Genomic DNA, 13281 nt, shown 5'->3' on the forward strand with positions numbered 1-13281 from the left:
TTTATTTGAAGCACAGCCCAGAAATCATGTAATGTCATCTGTAAATTTTAAAAAATAACCACAATATTATCCAAATATTAAAGGAACTTTTAAAGATAGTTTTTAATATTTTAAAGTATGCAATCAACTTCCAGTTTAACCCAGTTCCCTAAACATTTTTTTAAAAATTTATATCGGAATTGAAATAGGTCAGTATACTCAATTGGTTAGTATGTAAGTATATGTCAGTCTGTATTAAGTCCCCCCATCCCATCACCTTTCTTAATATTGTTGAAGAAACCAGGTCATTTTGAGTATTCTGTATCATTGGTCTCTAGAATAATCTGGGCCAGCATGTGACATAAAGTTAGGTACTCAGTAAATGTTTTTAAAGGAATTAACTGAAAGATAAATAATTTATAGTATTCTAGGATGGGATTAAAATGTGAAATTTGTAGGGAATGATTGTCATCTTATTTTTATGTTAGCTTGGTAGAATGATCTTGGCAATAAGAGAAATTATTTAGACAGTTGAGAAGGGATCACATGAAGGGCACGTAGGGCCATAGAAAGTTATTTGAAAGAATCTGCCAAGGTATACTTAATAATTGCTACCATTTAAGATATTATTTGCATACCAAGCATTGTATTAGAATTTATATTAGCAAAAAAAAGCTATATTAGTTAATTCAGTTTTCACAGCAACCTTTCAATGAAGCGTTTAATATCTTCATTTCCCATTGAGGTAATTGAAGTTTAGTGGGGGAAGTAGAGAAGTGGGTGCTGCTTGGCATTAATGTTTTTCTTAACAAACTTTATAAAACCGGAGACCACTCCTTAAGACCATGTACATATATAATTTTGATTATAACAAAGTGGTATCAATAATACTAATTACCTCTACATAGAAAACCTTTGTTTAGTGTGCCTCTTTTTAGTTTCTTTTTCTAGGCAATCACAGATTATGTTGGAAGAATATTTTTAACAGGACTATTTTAATGTGAGATGGATTAGAAAATAGAAGAAGAAGGGAAAAGTCTCTGAAATAACTATTACTAGCATTTTGGTGTATGTTTTTTAGTGTGTGTGCATGTAGAACTTGGGAAACAGTTGTATTATGCCATGTGCAGTTCTTTCCCTCATATAATGCCCATTTAGTATATTGAAGACTGAAGATCAATAGTGAAAAAACTGTTCTAATTTGCCTGATGTCTGTCTTCTAGACTTATTTGATAGTGGGAATATTTGTGCACATTTAAATAAGACTTTAGAATGTGTTAGATTACAGCAGAAAGGATGGATAATTTGATAGTATTGGAGTAACCGAAGATAGCATTCTAAAGAAAAATTAGCTTAGATTGACATGAAATAATACTAAAATAAACAAGGGAAAATACTTGCATCAAATAGGTAACATAGATAATTACATAAAGAATTCTAATATATTAAAAACACCTTCACACCTGAATGGGACAGTAGGCAAAGCTAACAAAAACAAAAAGGCAGTATACACATTCTGAAGTGTTCAAGATTTTTAAATAACTGTTTCTTTTAAAAATCTGAGACTCACTTCTAGTGAGTTCTTATTAATATGAATCTCTTTACACTGTAAATTGTGTATCATCTCTTTGGAAAGCCATGTGATGAGATATATAAAATAATAAGATATGTATATTCTCATTCTTTGACTCAGCAAACCTATGTTTTAAAGTTTATTGTAAAGAAGGAATTGAGAAAAAAATGCATAGTAGCAATGTTTGTATTTTTTCAAATTAGGAACATCTAATATCTAAAATGTATAGCATGCCACAGGCTCTTCTAGGAATGAGAGTATGAATCATTCATGAAGGAAGTAACTCTCCCTAAAGAGAGTCTAAGTAGAGGCCGGGTTGTATTTTGCAGCATTAGAGGAGAAAGCTGTGGGGGCTCTGTTAGGAGGATGTAACTGTAAAATTTCTTTTTCTACTTCGAAACACAAGCCCTGTAAGTAGATATCTAACCTTTATTATTGTGATGCTGCAACATCATGGCTCTTTAGTTTTTTCTCAAGTCAGATATGTAATGTCAACTTTTTTTTTTAAAGTTATTTATTTATTTTGAGAGAGAGAGAGCGAGCAAGAGCACTAGCAGGGTAGGGACAGAGAGACAGAGAGAGAGAGAGAGAGAGAGAGAGAGAGAGAGAGAGAGAGGGAGAGAGGATCCCAAGCAGGCCCTGCACTGTCAGCACAGAGCCCAACATGGGGCTTGAACTCCCAAATCATGAGATCAAGACTTAAGCCAAAGCCAAGAGTTGGACACTTAACCAGCTGAGCCACCCAGATGCCCCAAGGCCAATTTCTATAATAGAGGAAACAGTTGTCCTAGAAATAGTTGAGTTTGGCCTTTGTGCTGCCAGCATGAATTAAGTCATGTCAAATGTGAAGAATTTCATACTATACTGTGTTTCTCCCTTTTATATGGTATTAAAGTAATTTAAACTAATCCTGTTGTTGAGAAATTCAGTAAGTTTAACTCTGAATGGCTTGGTTTTATTTTCTTTATCCCATTTACCTCTCTTCTCAAAAAGATAGGTTAGAAGTAAACAGTCTGGAATAAAGTAATATTAGTGTAGGGAGAACTTCACATAGACTTGACTGGCCTTAGAACTCAGCAGATTTAATTAGGCCCATTTGCAGGTGGGGATGGGAGGAATTTTAATGTGATCTAAATTCAAGCCTAGGGATTTCTGAGTATGATCATAGATTTTATACCAAATTTTCAAAATGAGAGTGACCTCTAATTCTGGAATCTGGGAGGGAGCGAAAAGCATATTGTTTTTTATGTTTGGCATAGCCATACACTTGTCTCCTAAAGAGTCTGGATCATTGCATTGTTTTGGTAACCCCAAATTTCCATTTTAGTGAATTTAAAAAGGTTGGATGTCAAATATTGAATCTTGGTTAGCCTTGTGGCAGAAGGAGGGAGAGATGTGAGAGGTCTCTGAAAATAGGCGGTGTTCTGGAAAGAATCCAAATTCTCCTTTACTTCTATTCATTTCATTAGCAGAGAAGTTGGATTAAATTGTTTAAAACACATACACCTAAATTGGGAGGGTTTTGCCAGAGATTATTCATTCTGCATTGTGAATTAACTTTAGTCAGATGAATAGATTAGAAGAAGGAAGTTTCAGATACTTTTAACAATTTAATTTTTTCTGGGGTGCCTGGGTGGCTCAGTCAGCTAAGCCGACTTCGGCTCAGGTCAGATCTCACGTTCATGTGTTTGAGCCCCACGTCAGGCTCTGTGCTAACAGCTCAGAGCCTGGAGCCTGCTTCCAGTTCTGTCTCTCCTTCTCTCTCTGCCCCTCCCTCTCTCATGTTCTGTCTCTCTCTGTATCAAAAATAAATAAAAACATTTAAAAAATTTAATATTTTCTGGGGAGGAAAATCTGGGGAGATGTCCTCAGAGGCAAATCTCTGAGGAAAGGCAGAGAGGGAGAAGGAATGCATAATTTTTGAGGGTGAGTACATGAGCAGGGAGTCTGAAACAAAAGCTAAGTGCCAGATAATGTTCTAAGCATTTAAAACATTAATAATTTAATATCACAGCAACCTTCTGAGCCAACAGTATTTTCTCCATTTTATTGAAGAATTTGAGGCACAGAGATGTTATGTCAGGTGCTTCATTTGTTGCAGGCCTTGTTCAGATGAGAGCCTGGGAAATGTTTGAAACCCGATAGAGCTTGATTTAATGTAAAGATGGACTTTTTGAGGTGAAGGAAATGTATTGTCAAGTAGAGCAGGAGTACAAAGAAGGCTGCATTCTTAGACATCTCAACTCTGAGAAGCATCTCAAATACAGTCTTAGATGTAATTGTAGGTTGCTGACTTAAGAGGTGTTTGTGTGATGATGGGACCTCAAGGTGTCACTTACCTTCCAAGTTATTTTCCAGTACGCAGAAACTTGTGGAGGTTTTTGTTGATTTTTCCCCTCCTCCCCTTCCCTCTCTCCACTTACTTATCTCTCTCCCCTCTCCTCCTCTCTCCTTCTTTCTCTCTCCTCTCCTCCTTTCCTCTCCTCTTTCTGCCACATTCTTTGTCCTCTCCCATTCCCCCATCTCCTTTTGTAAAGGTACTTCTCCCTACCTCACCTCCTTACATTTCCCTTCCCCATTTTTCACTTAAATCAAGAAATCCTCTTTTGTCCCTTTTACTTCCTTTAGTTGATTGTCCTCCTCTTCTTTTACCATTAAACTTCTTAAAAATAAGAGTGTAGTTCTCATTCTTTATTCATTCACTTTTTAACCTCTTGTCATCTGATCCTGTTTCTGTGTGTGAAATTAGTGGATTTTACTCCTTCCTTTGTTTTCTCTTGTAGCATTAACCTTTCTGATCCCTACTTCATTGAAATTCTCCTTACCCTTTTTTGAGATGTATTACCTTGATGTTTATTTGCCTGCTCTGTTTCTTTTTCTTTTTTTTAATATTTTTTAATGTTTTATTTATTTTTGATACAGAGAGAGACAGAGCATGAGACGGGGAAGGGCAGAGAGAGGAGGAGGCATGGAACACGAAGCAGGCTCCAGGCTCTGAGCTAGCTGTCAGCACAGAGCCTGATGCGGGGCTCGAACCCACGAATGTGAGATCTGACCTGACCCGAAGTCGGAGGCTTAACCTACTGAGCCACCCAGGCGCCCCTGCCTGCTCTGTTTCTTAATGTCATCAGGATATCTAAAAAGTGAAGTCACAACTTCACTTCCAAATTTGTTCTTTCCAACTTCTCTCTTTTGGTTAGTGAAAACATTTTCCCCGCTTATCATTTTCCTGGCCCCCTCTTTTCCCTAATTCTTTTGCTCAGCCACTATTTCTGGAATGCATCCTGTATACCAGGTTGTTTTTCTAGGTTCTGGAGTTTGACATTGAATAAGAGAGTTCTGACTTGTAGACTTACATTCTAGTTGAGAAGATAGTTAATAAACAGATATTCAGGTAGTGTGAAACATGTTTTAAAGGATAAAGTACACTAAGGGTCTTTAGGCAGTGATGAGAGTTTTGAATAAGATTTGTTAGGAAAAGTCTCTGAAAAGGTGATACTTGGAAGAAGCAAGAGAGAGAACCATATGGATATCTGGAAGAATAGCATCCCAGCCAGAGGGAATAACAAGGTAACAAAGACCCTGAGATGATCTTGTACTTCCTTTATTAGGAAAAAAGCCAGTATGAATGGAGTGGAGTGAGTCATAGAGTGATAGGTGAGAAGTCAGAGTAGTTGGCTGGGGAAGATCTTAGGATCCTGTGGGACCTGGTTAGGATTTTGGACATAAATCTAAGTGTGGTGGTGTGGTGGCAAGAGTTTGGAAGGTCTTGAACAGAGGAATTGGTAACAAGGTAAGACTTCATATTTTAGAAGAATCACCATGATGACTGTGTGGGGAGTAAACCGTATGTGTATGTGCCTGTGGGGGGGCGGGGGGGTTGTGTGTGTGTGTGTGTGTGTGTGTGTGTGTCTGTGTGTGTCTGTGTGTGTGTGTCTGTGTGTGTGTAGCAGTAGAGGAACCTGGGACACTATTATGGTACAGTTTTGATGAGAGATGATGGTAATTTGGAGTAGCATGTTAGCTGTGAAGATGGTAAATGGTCAGATGAGTGATATGTTTTATAAGATAGAATTAGTAGGATATGCTGAGTACTTGGATGTGGTATATGAGGAGAGAGGAGCTAAGGATAGTTCTAGAGTTACGGGTTTGAACAGCTGGGTGAATGGAGGTTCCATTACTGGAAATACTGTAGGAGGGGCAGTTTTATTCAGGGGAGGGCGAATGGGTGGAAGTAGTGTTTATTTCCACTGCGTTAAGCTTGGGATACCTGTTAGCCTACTGTGGAGATGTCAAATTATATTCTTCCAGAGGTCAAATGTGAGCTTGGGGCTGGAGGAAATCATGTTGGGAGTCATACAAATGTAGATGGTACTGGATTGAGATCACTTTGGAAGGTTTGAGTGTAGAGGTTGAGTGAGAGGTAGAAGGACTGACCCTTAAGCCCTCCAGCCTGTAGACATCTGTAAGAAGAGGAGGCTCTGTCAAAGGATATTAAGATGTGGCTAGTGAGATAGGAAGAAGTGTGATGTTCAAAAGTGAGGAGAGAGGGATTCAGGAATGGGAGATGGGCCAGTTATGTCAGAGGCTACTCGGAAATGAAGTAAGATAAAAACCTAATAATTGACCCGTGTATTTGACTTGCTAAATCCCATTGCTTGCTTTGCAGTATAGCCCTAAAATTTAGAGTGTAACTTTTCACTCCCTGCCAACAAACACTGTTAATTGGGCTTTATTTGCTTTTCTTCTGGACTGTTTTTATCTTTTGAACTTTTCCTTTTTCTCCTGATTACAATACAGAATACATGTTGATTGTAGAAAAGGTTTGAAAACAAAGAGACAGTATGACAGTGATGTAAAAAACCTAAACTCATTATCTACTTTACCACTAGAGATAATCAGTGGTAACACTCCAGTGCTTCCTCCCCATCCATTTCTATCTATGCATATTTGTAATGCATATATTGTATATGTATTTTTGTATAAAATTGGGATGAAACATAGTCTTAAATTTTATTTTTTTAAATGAATGTTAAAAAATTTTTGAGAATGTGTGTGAATGTGTGGCAACATAAGTATTTCATCATGAAGGAATAGCCTTCTAAACGGAACTCCCTACCCGTTTCTCCCCTAATTATATCTTAAATGAATCCTGATGAATTTTCCTCAAGTATATTCTTCTCTAAGCTTTCAGTGTGTAGGAATAGTGATTAAATCATAGACTATTTTTGAGAGTGATACATGCATATAGCAGGAAATGTAGAAAACAGGAAATATTTTATAATTATTATTATAATTTTCATTTTTTCCCTGCTAATCTCTTTTTTTGTTTGCCTGAATGTACATGCACATGCATTTTGTTTTTTACTAACAAAGATCACACTGTGTTTTATAGCCAGCTTTTTTTTTCATAATTGATTCTTCTATTTATAACTTATTGGTCAAAGTATATAAGCAGTTTCATTGTTCTGTTTGTTGTCAAAGTGCTCTTCAAAAAGATTGTACCATTTGAAAGTATATTTATAAAGAATTTTGTTCTCTTTAAATTTTAGGATAGACCACTATCTTGTTGAGCTCTTTTAATTGAAGTTCTTCTTGGATACAAAGATGAGGACTAGATAACTTCTTGAGGTTCCTTCTAACCCCTAGGATGAAGATAATAACTAACATTTGTGTAGTGCTCTAAAGTTTACAAAGTGAGTTCTCATACATCATCTCACTTGATCCTCACAACAGCCCTGTGAGGTAGGTAGGACAGGTATTGTTATTCTCATTTTAGAGATAAAGAAACTGATAGAGAGGTTAAGTGACTTGGTCAAGTTTTATTTAAGTGTTTTAGCTGGGATTTGAATCCAGGCCTTCTGACCTTAAATAATCACACTCTTTTTACAAGATTTCATTCAACTGCACATTTAGAATTGCTATATGTCAGCTACTTAAGTGAAATAAATTTGTTGTTATAATTCAGAATATACAGTGTTTATATTTTCTTCAGTGTCCTCCAATCCTTTTCCTAATCTCCCCCTCCCTATTAAATGAAATGCTCTCTCTTTTGACTAGTAGGTAATTTAATTATATAGCTATATTAAACACCTACCATTTTACCTGGCATTTGGGAGAGGAGAAAGTTATATTATGTTTTTCATTGCTCTCTGTATATATTTTTTTGCTACCTCTCAAAAGTGTACCTATATTATTTTCACACATGCAGCATAAAATCTTTAAGTAATAGAATTACACTTAGAATTAGAATCTTTTGCATCTAGCATGAACTTAGAATCACAAAATTTTTAGCACATTAAACTTCTGTACTGCTTTAACCAAAATTGGGATAATCGGGTTTTCAGGTTTTTATAGTTGCTTATGATAGTCACAGAGGTACAGTGAATAGTAAGTGAGAGTGATGGTAGAGGCCAAATCAAGAACAATTATAGCTATTGTATACTACTAGTTACCTCATAAGGTAGAAGTTTGTAAAATTGAATTGGGAGCTTGATAGTGGCAATATCACATAATAGGAATAGACCTGGAACACACCTCTAAGTTTTCATGACTGGGTAGTATTGCATTAAACTGTCTTGCAGTGTTTTCTGTACTGCCTTTAAAATACTTAAGGTCCTCAATATTTTTAAAAATTAATTGTCTTGCTGTCGTTTTTTTTTTCTAGTTGTTGGTCTTGACGATATTATGGACGAAGGTGTTGTTAAAGAAAGTGGCAATGATACCATTGATGAAGAAGAACTGATTTTACCTAACAGGAATTTGAGGGACAAAGTAGAAGAAAATTCAGTGAGGTCACCAAGAAAATCACCTCGTTTAATGGCACAAGGTAATCCTTTCAGAGAGGTCTAGTTAGAAAATCAGAGGTATAGAGACAGATGTAATAGTTTATGGCCTTGCTAAGCAGAGCTTATATTTCCATGGTGTTTGGTAATCTGAGCATTTTGATAATAATCAATTTTGAGATTATATTAATTTGCATAATTTAAAAAAAATTTAAAAAAATTTTTATTGAAATTTTGTATATCCAAAATTTACTATTTTATTTTATTAAAAAAATCTTTTTAGTGTTTATTTATTTTTGATAGACAGAGTGTGAATAGGGGAAAGGCAGAGAAAGAGACACAGAACCTGAAGTAGGCTCCAGGCTTTGAGCTGTCTGTCGGCACAGAGCCCAACACCAAGCCCAAATCCACGATCACAAGATCATGGCCTGAACTGAAGTTGGCTGCTTAACCAGCTGAGCCACGCAGGCACCCCTAGTTTATTTTTTTAATGTTTGTTCAATTTTGAGAGACAGAGACACAGCATGAGTTGGGAAGAGGCAGAGAGACAGATAGACAGACACCCCCCCACCCCCAAAAAAAGCATGCTCAGGCCCTGAGCTGTCAGCACCAGAACCCGACACTGGGCTCGAATTCACAAACTGTGAGATCATGACCTGAGCTGAAGTTGGATGCTTAACTGACTGAGACACCCAGGCACCCCTATATTTACAAAATTTAAAGGGTTGACTAAGTCTCTAAGTTTCTAATACTTATTTTCCTTTCCAGAGGAAATCATTATTCTTTAAGGTGGTTTTATTAATTTTTTGTTATTTAGTTTCATGTCTCTAAGTAACATATTGCTACTTTTTGATTATTCTGATACAGGTATTTTTATTGCCTTCCCACTCTGGAAGACGAATTTAGTTTTTTTCCTTCTCTTGTTCTCATCACACAAAAGTACATTCTCATGTACTTTTAAATCAATAGTAATGAGGTTTTGTGACTCTATATGCTATTACAGAATATCGATTTTAATAAAACTAAGGTTACTTTTCCTATACAACTTTTTGTCTTTCTGACTTAATAGTTGGGTTTTTTTGTTCATTTACTTTATAGTTTTGTACATTTGTACATACAGTTTTCTGTGTACATATCAGTAATAATACCCCAACTACTCTGCTGATGTCTAAATCTTTCTTAAAAATACTGTGCATATCATATATTCTGTCATTTTCATTTTATTGAAGAAAGTGGAGCTTTCTGATCTTTTCCCATGTGTACTGTATAAGCCTGATGCATAGCTATTATCCAGGGATCTCCTTTTCCTAGTCTTCTGAGGATTCTCATTGGTGTTATACATCTTATTTCCTCCTTTTTGCTTACCTCCTTCATTTTGGTTACACTTTTTCCAGTAGTTTTGTGTGGAAAAGGAACTTGGAGACATATTATTATAAACCTGTATGTCTGCAAGTATATTTAATCTGGTCTTATATTGGAATTACGGTCTGGTTGAATGTAGAATTCAAGGTTGGATATAATTTTCCTTCAGAAATTTGAAACTTTTTCTATTCTAATTTCAGTGCTGTTGAGAAGTTTATTCTGATTCCTTTTATTTCTTTTTGGTATGTTACCTCCTTTTCTGCTGGAAGTTTGTGGAATCTTTCTCTTCAGCTCTAGTGTTCTGATATTTCTGATAATGTATCTTGGTGTATTTTATGTATTGATTGAACTCTGGGTTCTCCATAGTTCCTTTTAGTCTGAAAAGGATTATTTAGTTCTGGGAAAATGTTTCGTATTATTTCGTTGGTAATCCGTCTCTTTATTTTCTCAGCTCTTGCTTTCTGGAACTCTTTATTATTCATTCAGGTGTTAGATAGAAAGGATTGACCCTTTCAATTTCTTAATCTTCCCTACTTTCTATTTCTTTGTCTTTTTCCTCTCCTTGGTGAAATTTTCTCATGTTTATCCTACAGCTTTTCCACAAAATTTTATATTTCTCATTTCTGAATGTTCTTTTTTTGTTTTGGGGGAGTCTTTCTTGTAGCATTGTGGTCTTATTTCATGGATGCAGTATCTTCTGTCTGTCTTAAAGTGTTTTAAAAAGTTTTTTGATCTTCTTTCATAGTTACTTTCTCCATTTTTTTTTTTCTTCTTCCTCTCTCTCCATCTTTTATGTTAGGGACTTAAAAAAATTTTTTTTGTAATGTTTTATTTATTTTTGAGAGAGAGACAGAGAGAGACAGAGTCAGAGACAGCATGAGCAGGGGAGGGTCAGAGAGAGGGAGATACAGAATGCAAAGCAGGCTCCAGGCTCTGAGCTGTCTGCATAGAGCCCAACGCGGGGCTCAAACCCATGAACCACGAGATCATGACCTGAGCTGAAGCTGGATGCTCAACTAACTGAGTCACCCAAGCACCCCAGGGACTTTTCTAAAATGTCTGATCCTTGATTACTTGCTCATGTTGAAGAGTAGGGAACTAAAACTGTATGAAATGGAAAAGGTTAACACTCAAAAGAGTGTGCGTTGGGTTTTGTGTACTATGAACTTCGCTGTGTGGTTATCTGGCTATGCTTTTTATTTTTATTATTTTTTATTTTGAGGAATACCTGTTGTCAGAATTGAGGTTATTTATTTCCTTAGCCTCATTAGATTGGTAGTGTAATGGGAGACCTTCAGAGAAGCTGACAGGGTGTCTCAGCTATATAAATTCACTTAATCACAAATTTCAGTGTACTTTTCCTGCCACTTTTATCTGTGCCTTCTGTTCCGTAGTCCAGAAACCCCGTTTTATACTCTTCCAGAGAGCAAGCCTCTAATCTAGGATTAGGACTAGGAAAGGGCATTTACCTGGCAGACGGAGTCAGGGAGAAGGAGCTCGGGGTCTGACTGCTTCTCAAACAGCTTTCAACTCCTCTTCATATTAACTGTCTTCCTTCATCCTCACTTTAGAATCATCTGAGGTTATGAATTCCTATCCTTATTGAGGTATTAATGGTCTTGCTGATGCTGCCATATTAGGGTTTATCTCTTTTGGATCACTTCTTGATCATCTTTTGTTTGGCTTACAGTATTGTCAGATTTTCTCCTGTTCTTCCACTCATTTTAGATTTATGCCTTTTGTATAGCTTTAGTGTGGGTTTTGAGAAGTGGATTAAGTTAGATGCATGTTATTTATCATCTTTTCAATTTATATATTTAAAAAAATTTTTTCCTAATGTTTTATTTATTTTTGAGAGAGAGAGTCAGAGAAAGAGTCAGAGACAGTGAGAGTCAGAGACAGCATGAGCAGGGGAGGGTCAGAGAGAGAGGGAGATACAGAATCTGAAGCAGATTACGGGCTCTGAGCTAGCTGTCAGCACAGAGCCCGACGCAGGGCTTGAACCCGTGAACCGTGCGATCATGACCTGAGCCAAAGCCGGATGTTGAACCGACTGAGCCACCTGGGTGCCCCGACTCAATTTATATTTTTAATGGGTTTGTAAAATCAGTTATTTTTTAATACTTATAATTTTGAGTACTGAAAAGGATGAATATTATGGACAAGTAATAATAATGTTTGGCCTATATAGCCAGGATTCAAACTAAGGCAGTTTATATTTAGAGGAGAAAAGACAACTTGATCTTTGGCTCAATAAATCAGTTACTATTAGAAAACAGTTTTTTTAAATGTTATTATTTACTTTTGAGAGACAGAGAGAGAGAGAGAGAGAGAGAGAGAGAGAGAGAGACAAAGCACGAGTGGGAGAGGGGCAGAGAGAGTGGGGAGACAGAATCCAAAACAGGCTCCAGGCTCTGATCTGTCAGCACAGAGCCTCATGTGGTGCTTGAACTCAAGAACTGCAAGATTGTAACCTGCAGCCGAAGTTGGATGCTTAACTGAGCCTTCCAGGCAGCCCTGGAAAATGTTTTGTTAATCTCAGTTACCTTTGTAGTTGAATATTCTATTCATTTGCAACAATATAGGTAACAGGTGTTAAAAGTTCATTTATTTTATTTCAAGGCAGATGAATAAAGTAATAAATTATTATAAGCTGTCTTTAAAGCATAAAATATATAAAATACATAAAAATCTCATCCAGATATTGATAATGAACCATTAAATTTTTAGTTATTTAAAAATAAATGTTATATATCTGAGCATGTGATGAACAGTTAATAATCCACACAAAATAATTTTTAAAAATTGTTGCATACTTACCTAATGATGAAGTACTGTGCTGAGTCCTGTGAGAATTAGAAAGGGTCTCTCAGACTATGACAGATAGTTTTTTGTTCAAATTAGTATACTTTTGAGAGTAAAAGGATGTACTATTAATAATCACATCAAGACTGTAGGCATCACCAAGGACTGTTAAAGACAAGTGAAGACACATGACACCTTCTTTAAAAGTTTAGTGGTAGGGCTGCCTGGGTGGTTCAGTCGGTTTGGTGCCTGACTTTGGGTCAGATCATGATCTCATGGTTTGGGAGTCGATCTCCACATCAGGCCCTCTGCTGTCAGCTCAGAGCCCGCTTCAGATCCTTTGTCTCTCTCCCCCTCTTAAAAGTAAAAGTAAATAAATATGAAAAAAAAATAAGTTTAGTGCTATATGACAGATAGACAATGCTTAAGAATTGGTGCATACTAGCATTTTGCATTGAAGGGTAGGAAGGAGTCTTTTTATTTTTAGTAATTGGTAGTATTTAATTTTCATGCTGTTTATTCGGAAGTATTGGATAGGCATAGACTTGAAAATAGTTTATTTTGTGTTTCATTTTGTGGGTTGCTTTTCTAATAAGTGAATCTACTTTAGTTCCCTTTCTTTGTAGTTTCTTTGTACTCCATGTACTACTTTGTTTTCCTTTTCTTGGAGGGTGAATCCAGATAGGGAAAAGAGGAAAAACTCGTGTAGTGGATTCTTTGTTAGGAATATTGTTAAAGGTGGGAAGCTTTATTCAATTATTTTCATATTTTCCCCAT

At 36.3% G+C, this 13281-nt stretch overlaps 1 protein-coding gene across 6 annotated transcripts in view; it reads left to right on the plus strand.

Annotated features, from left to right (window-relative positions):
- The window catches only part of PHF3 (PHD finger protein 3), an 81983-nt gene that overhangs the window by 34841 nt on the left and 33861 nt on the right, over positions 1-13281 (plus strand). For 5 of the 6 annotated variants that reach the window (XM_029944059.1, XM_029944058.1, XM_029944060.1 and 2 more), the window contains one exon: positions 8220-8381. In XM_029944059.1, the coding sequence (XP_029799919.1) occupies positions 8220-8381 (162 nt within the window). Of the gene's footprint in view, positions 1-7203; positions 7298-8219; positions 8382-13281 lie in introns of those variants that run through there. The other variant, XM_029944061.1, reaches the window with a different exon arrangement.

This window comes from Suricata suricatta, chromosome 7 (assembly GCF_006229205.1).
Source record: "Suricata suricatta isolate VVHF042 chromosome 7, meerkat_22Aug2017_6uvM2_HiC, whole genome shotgun sequence".
NCBI lineage: Eukaryota > Metazoa > Chordata > Mammalia > Carnivora > Herpestidae > Suricata > Suricata suricatta.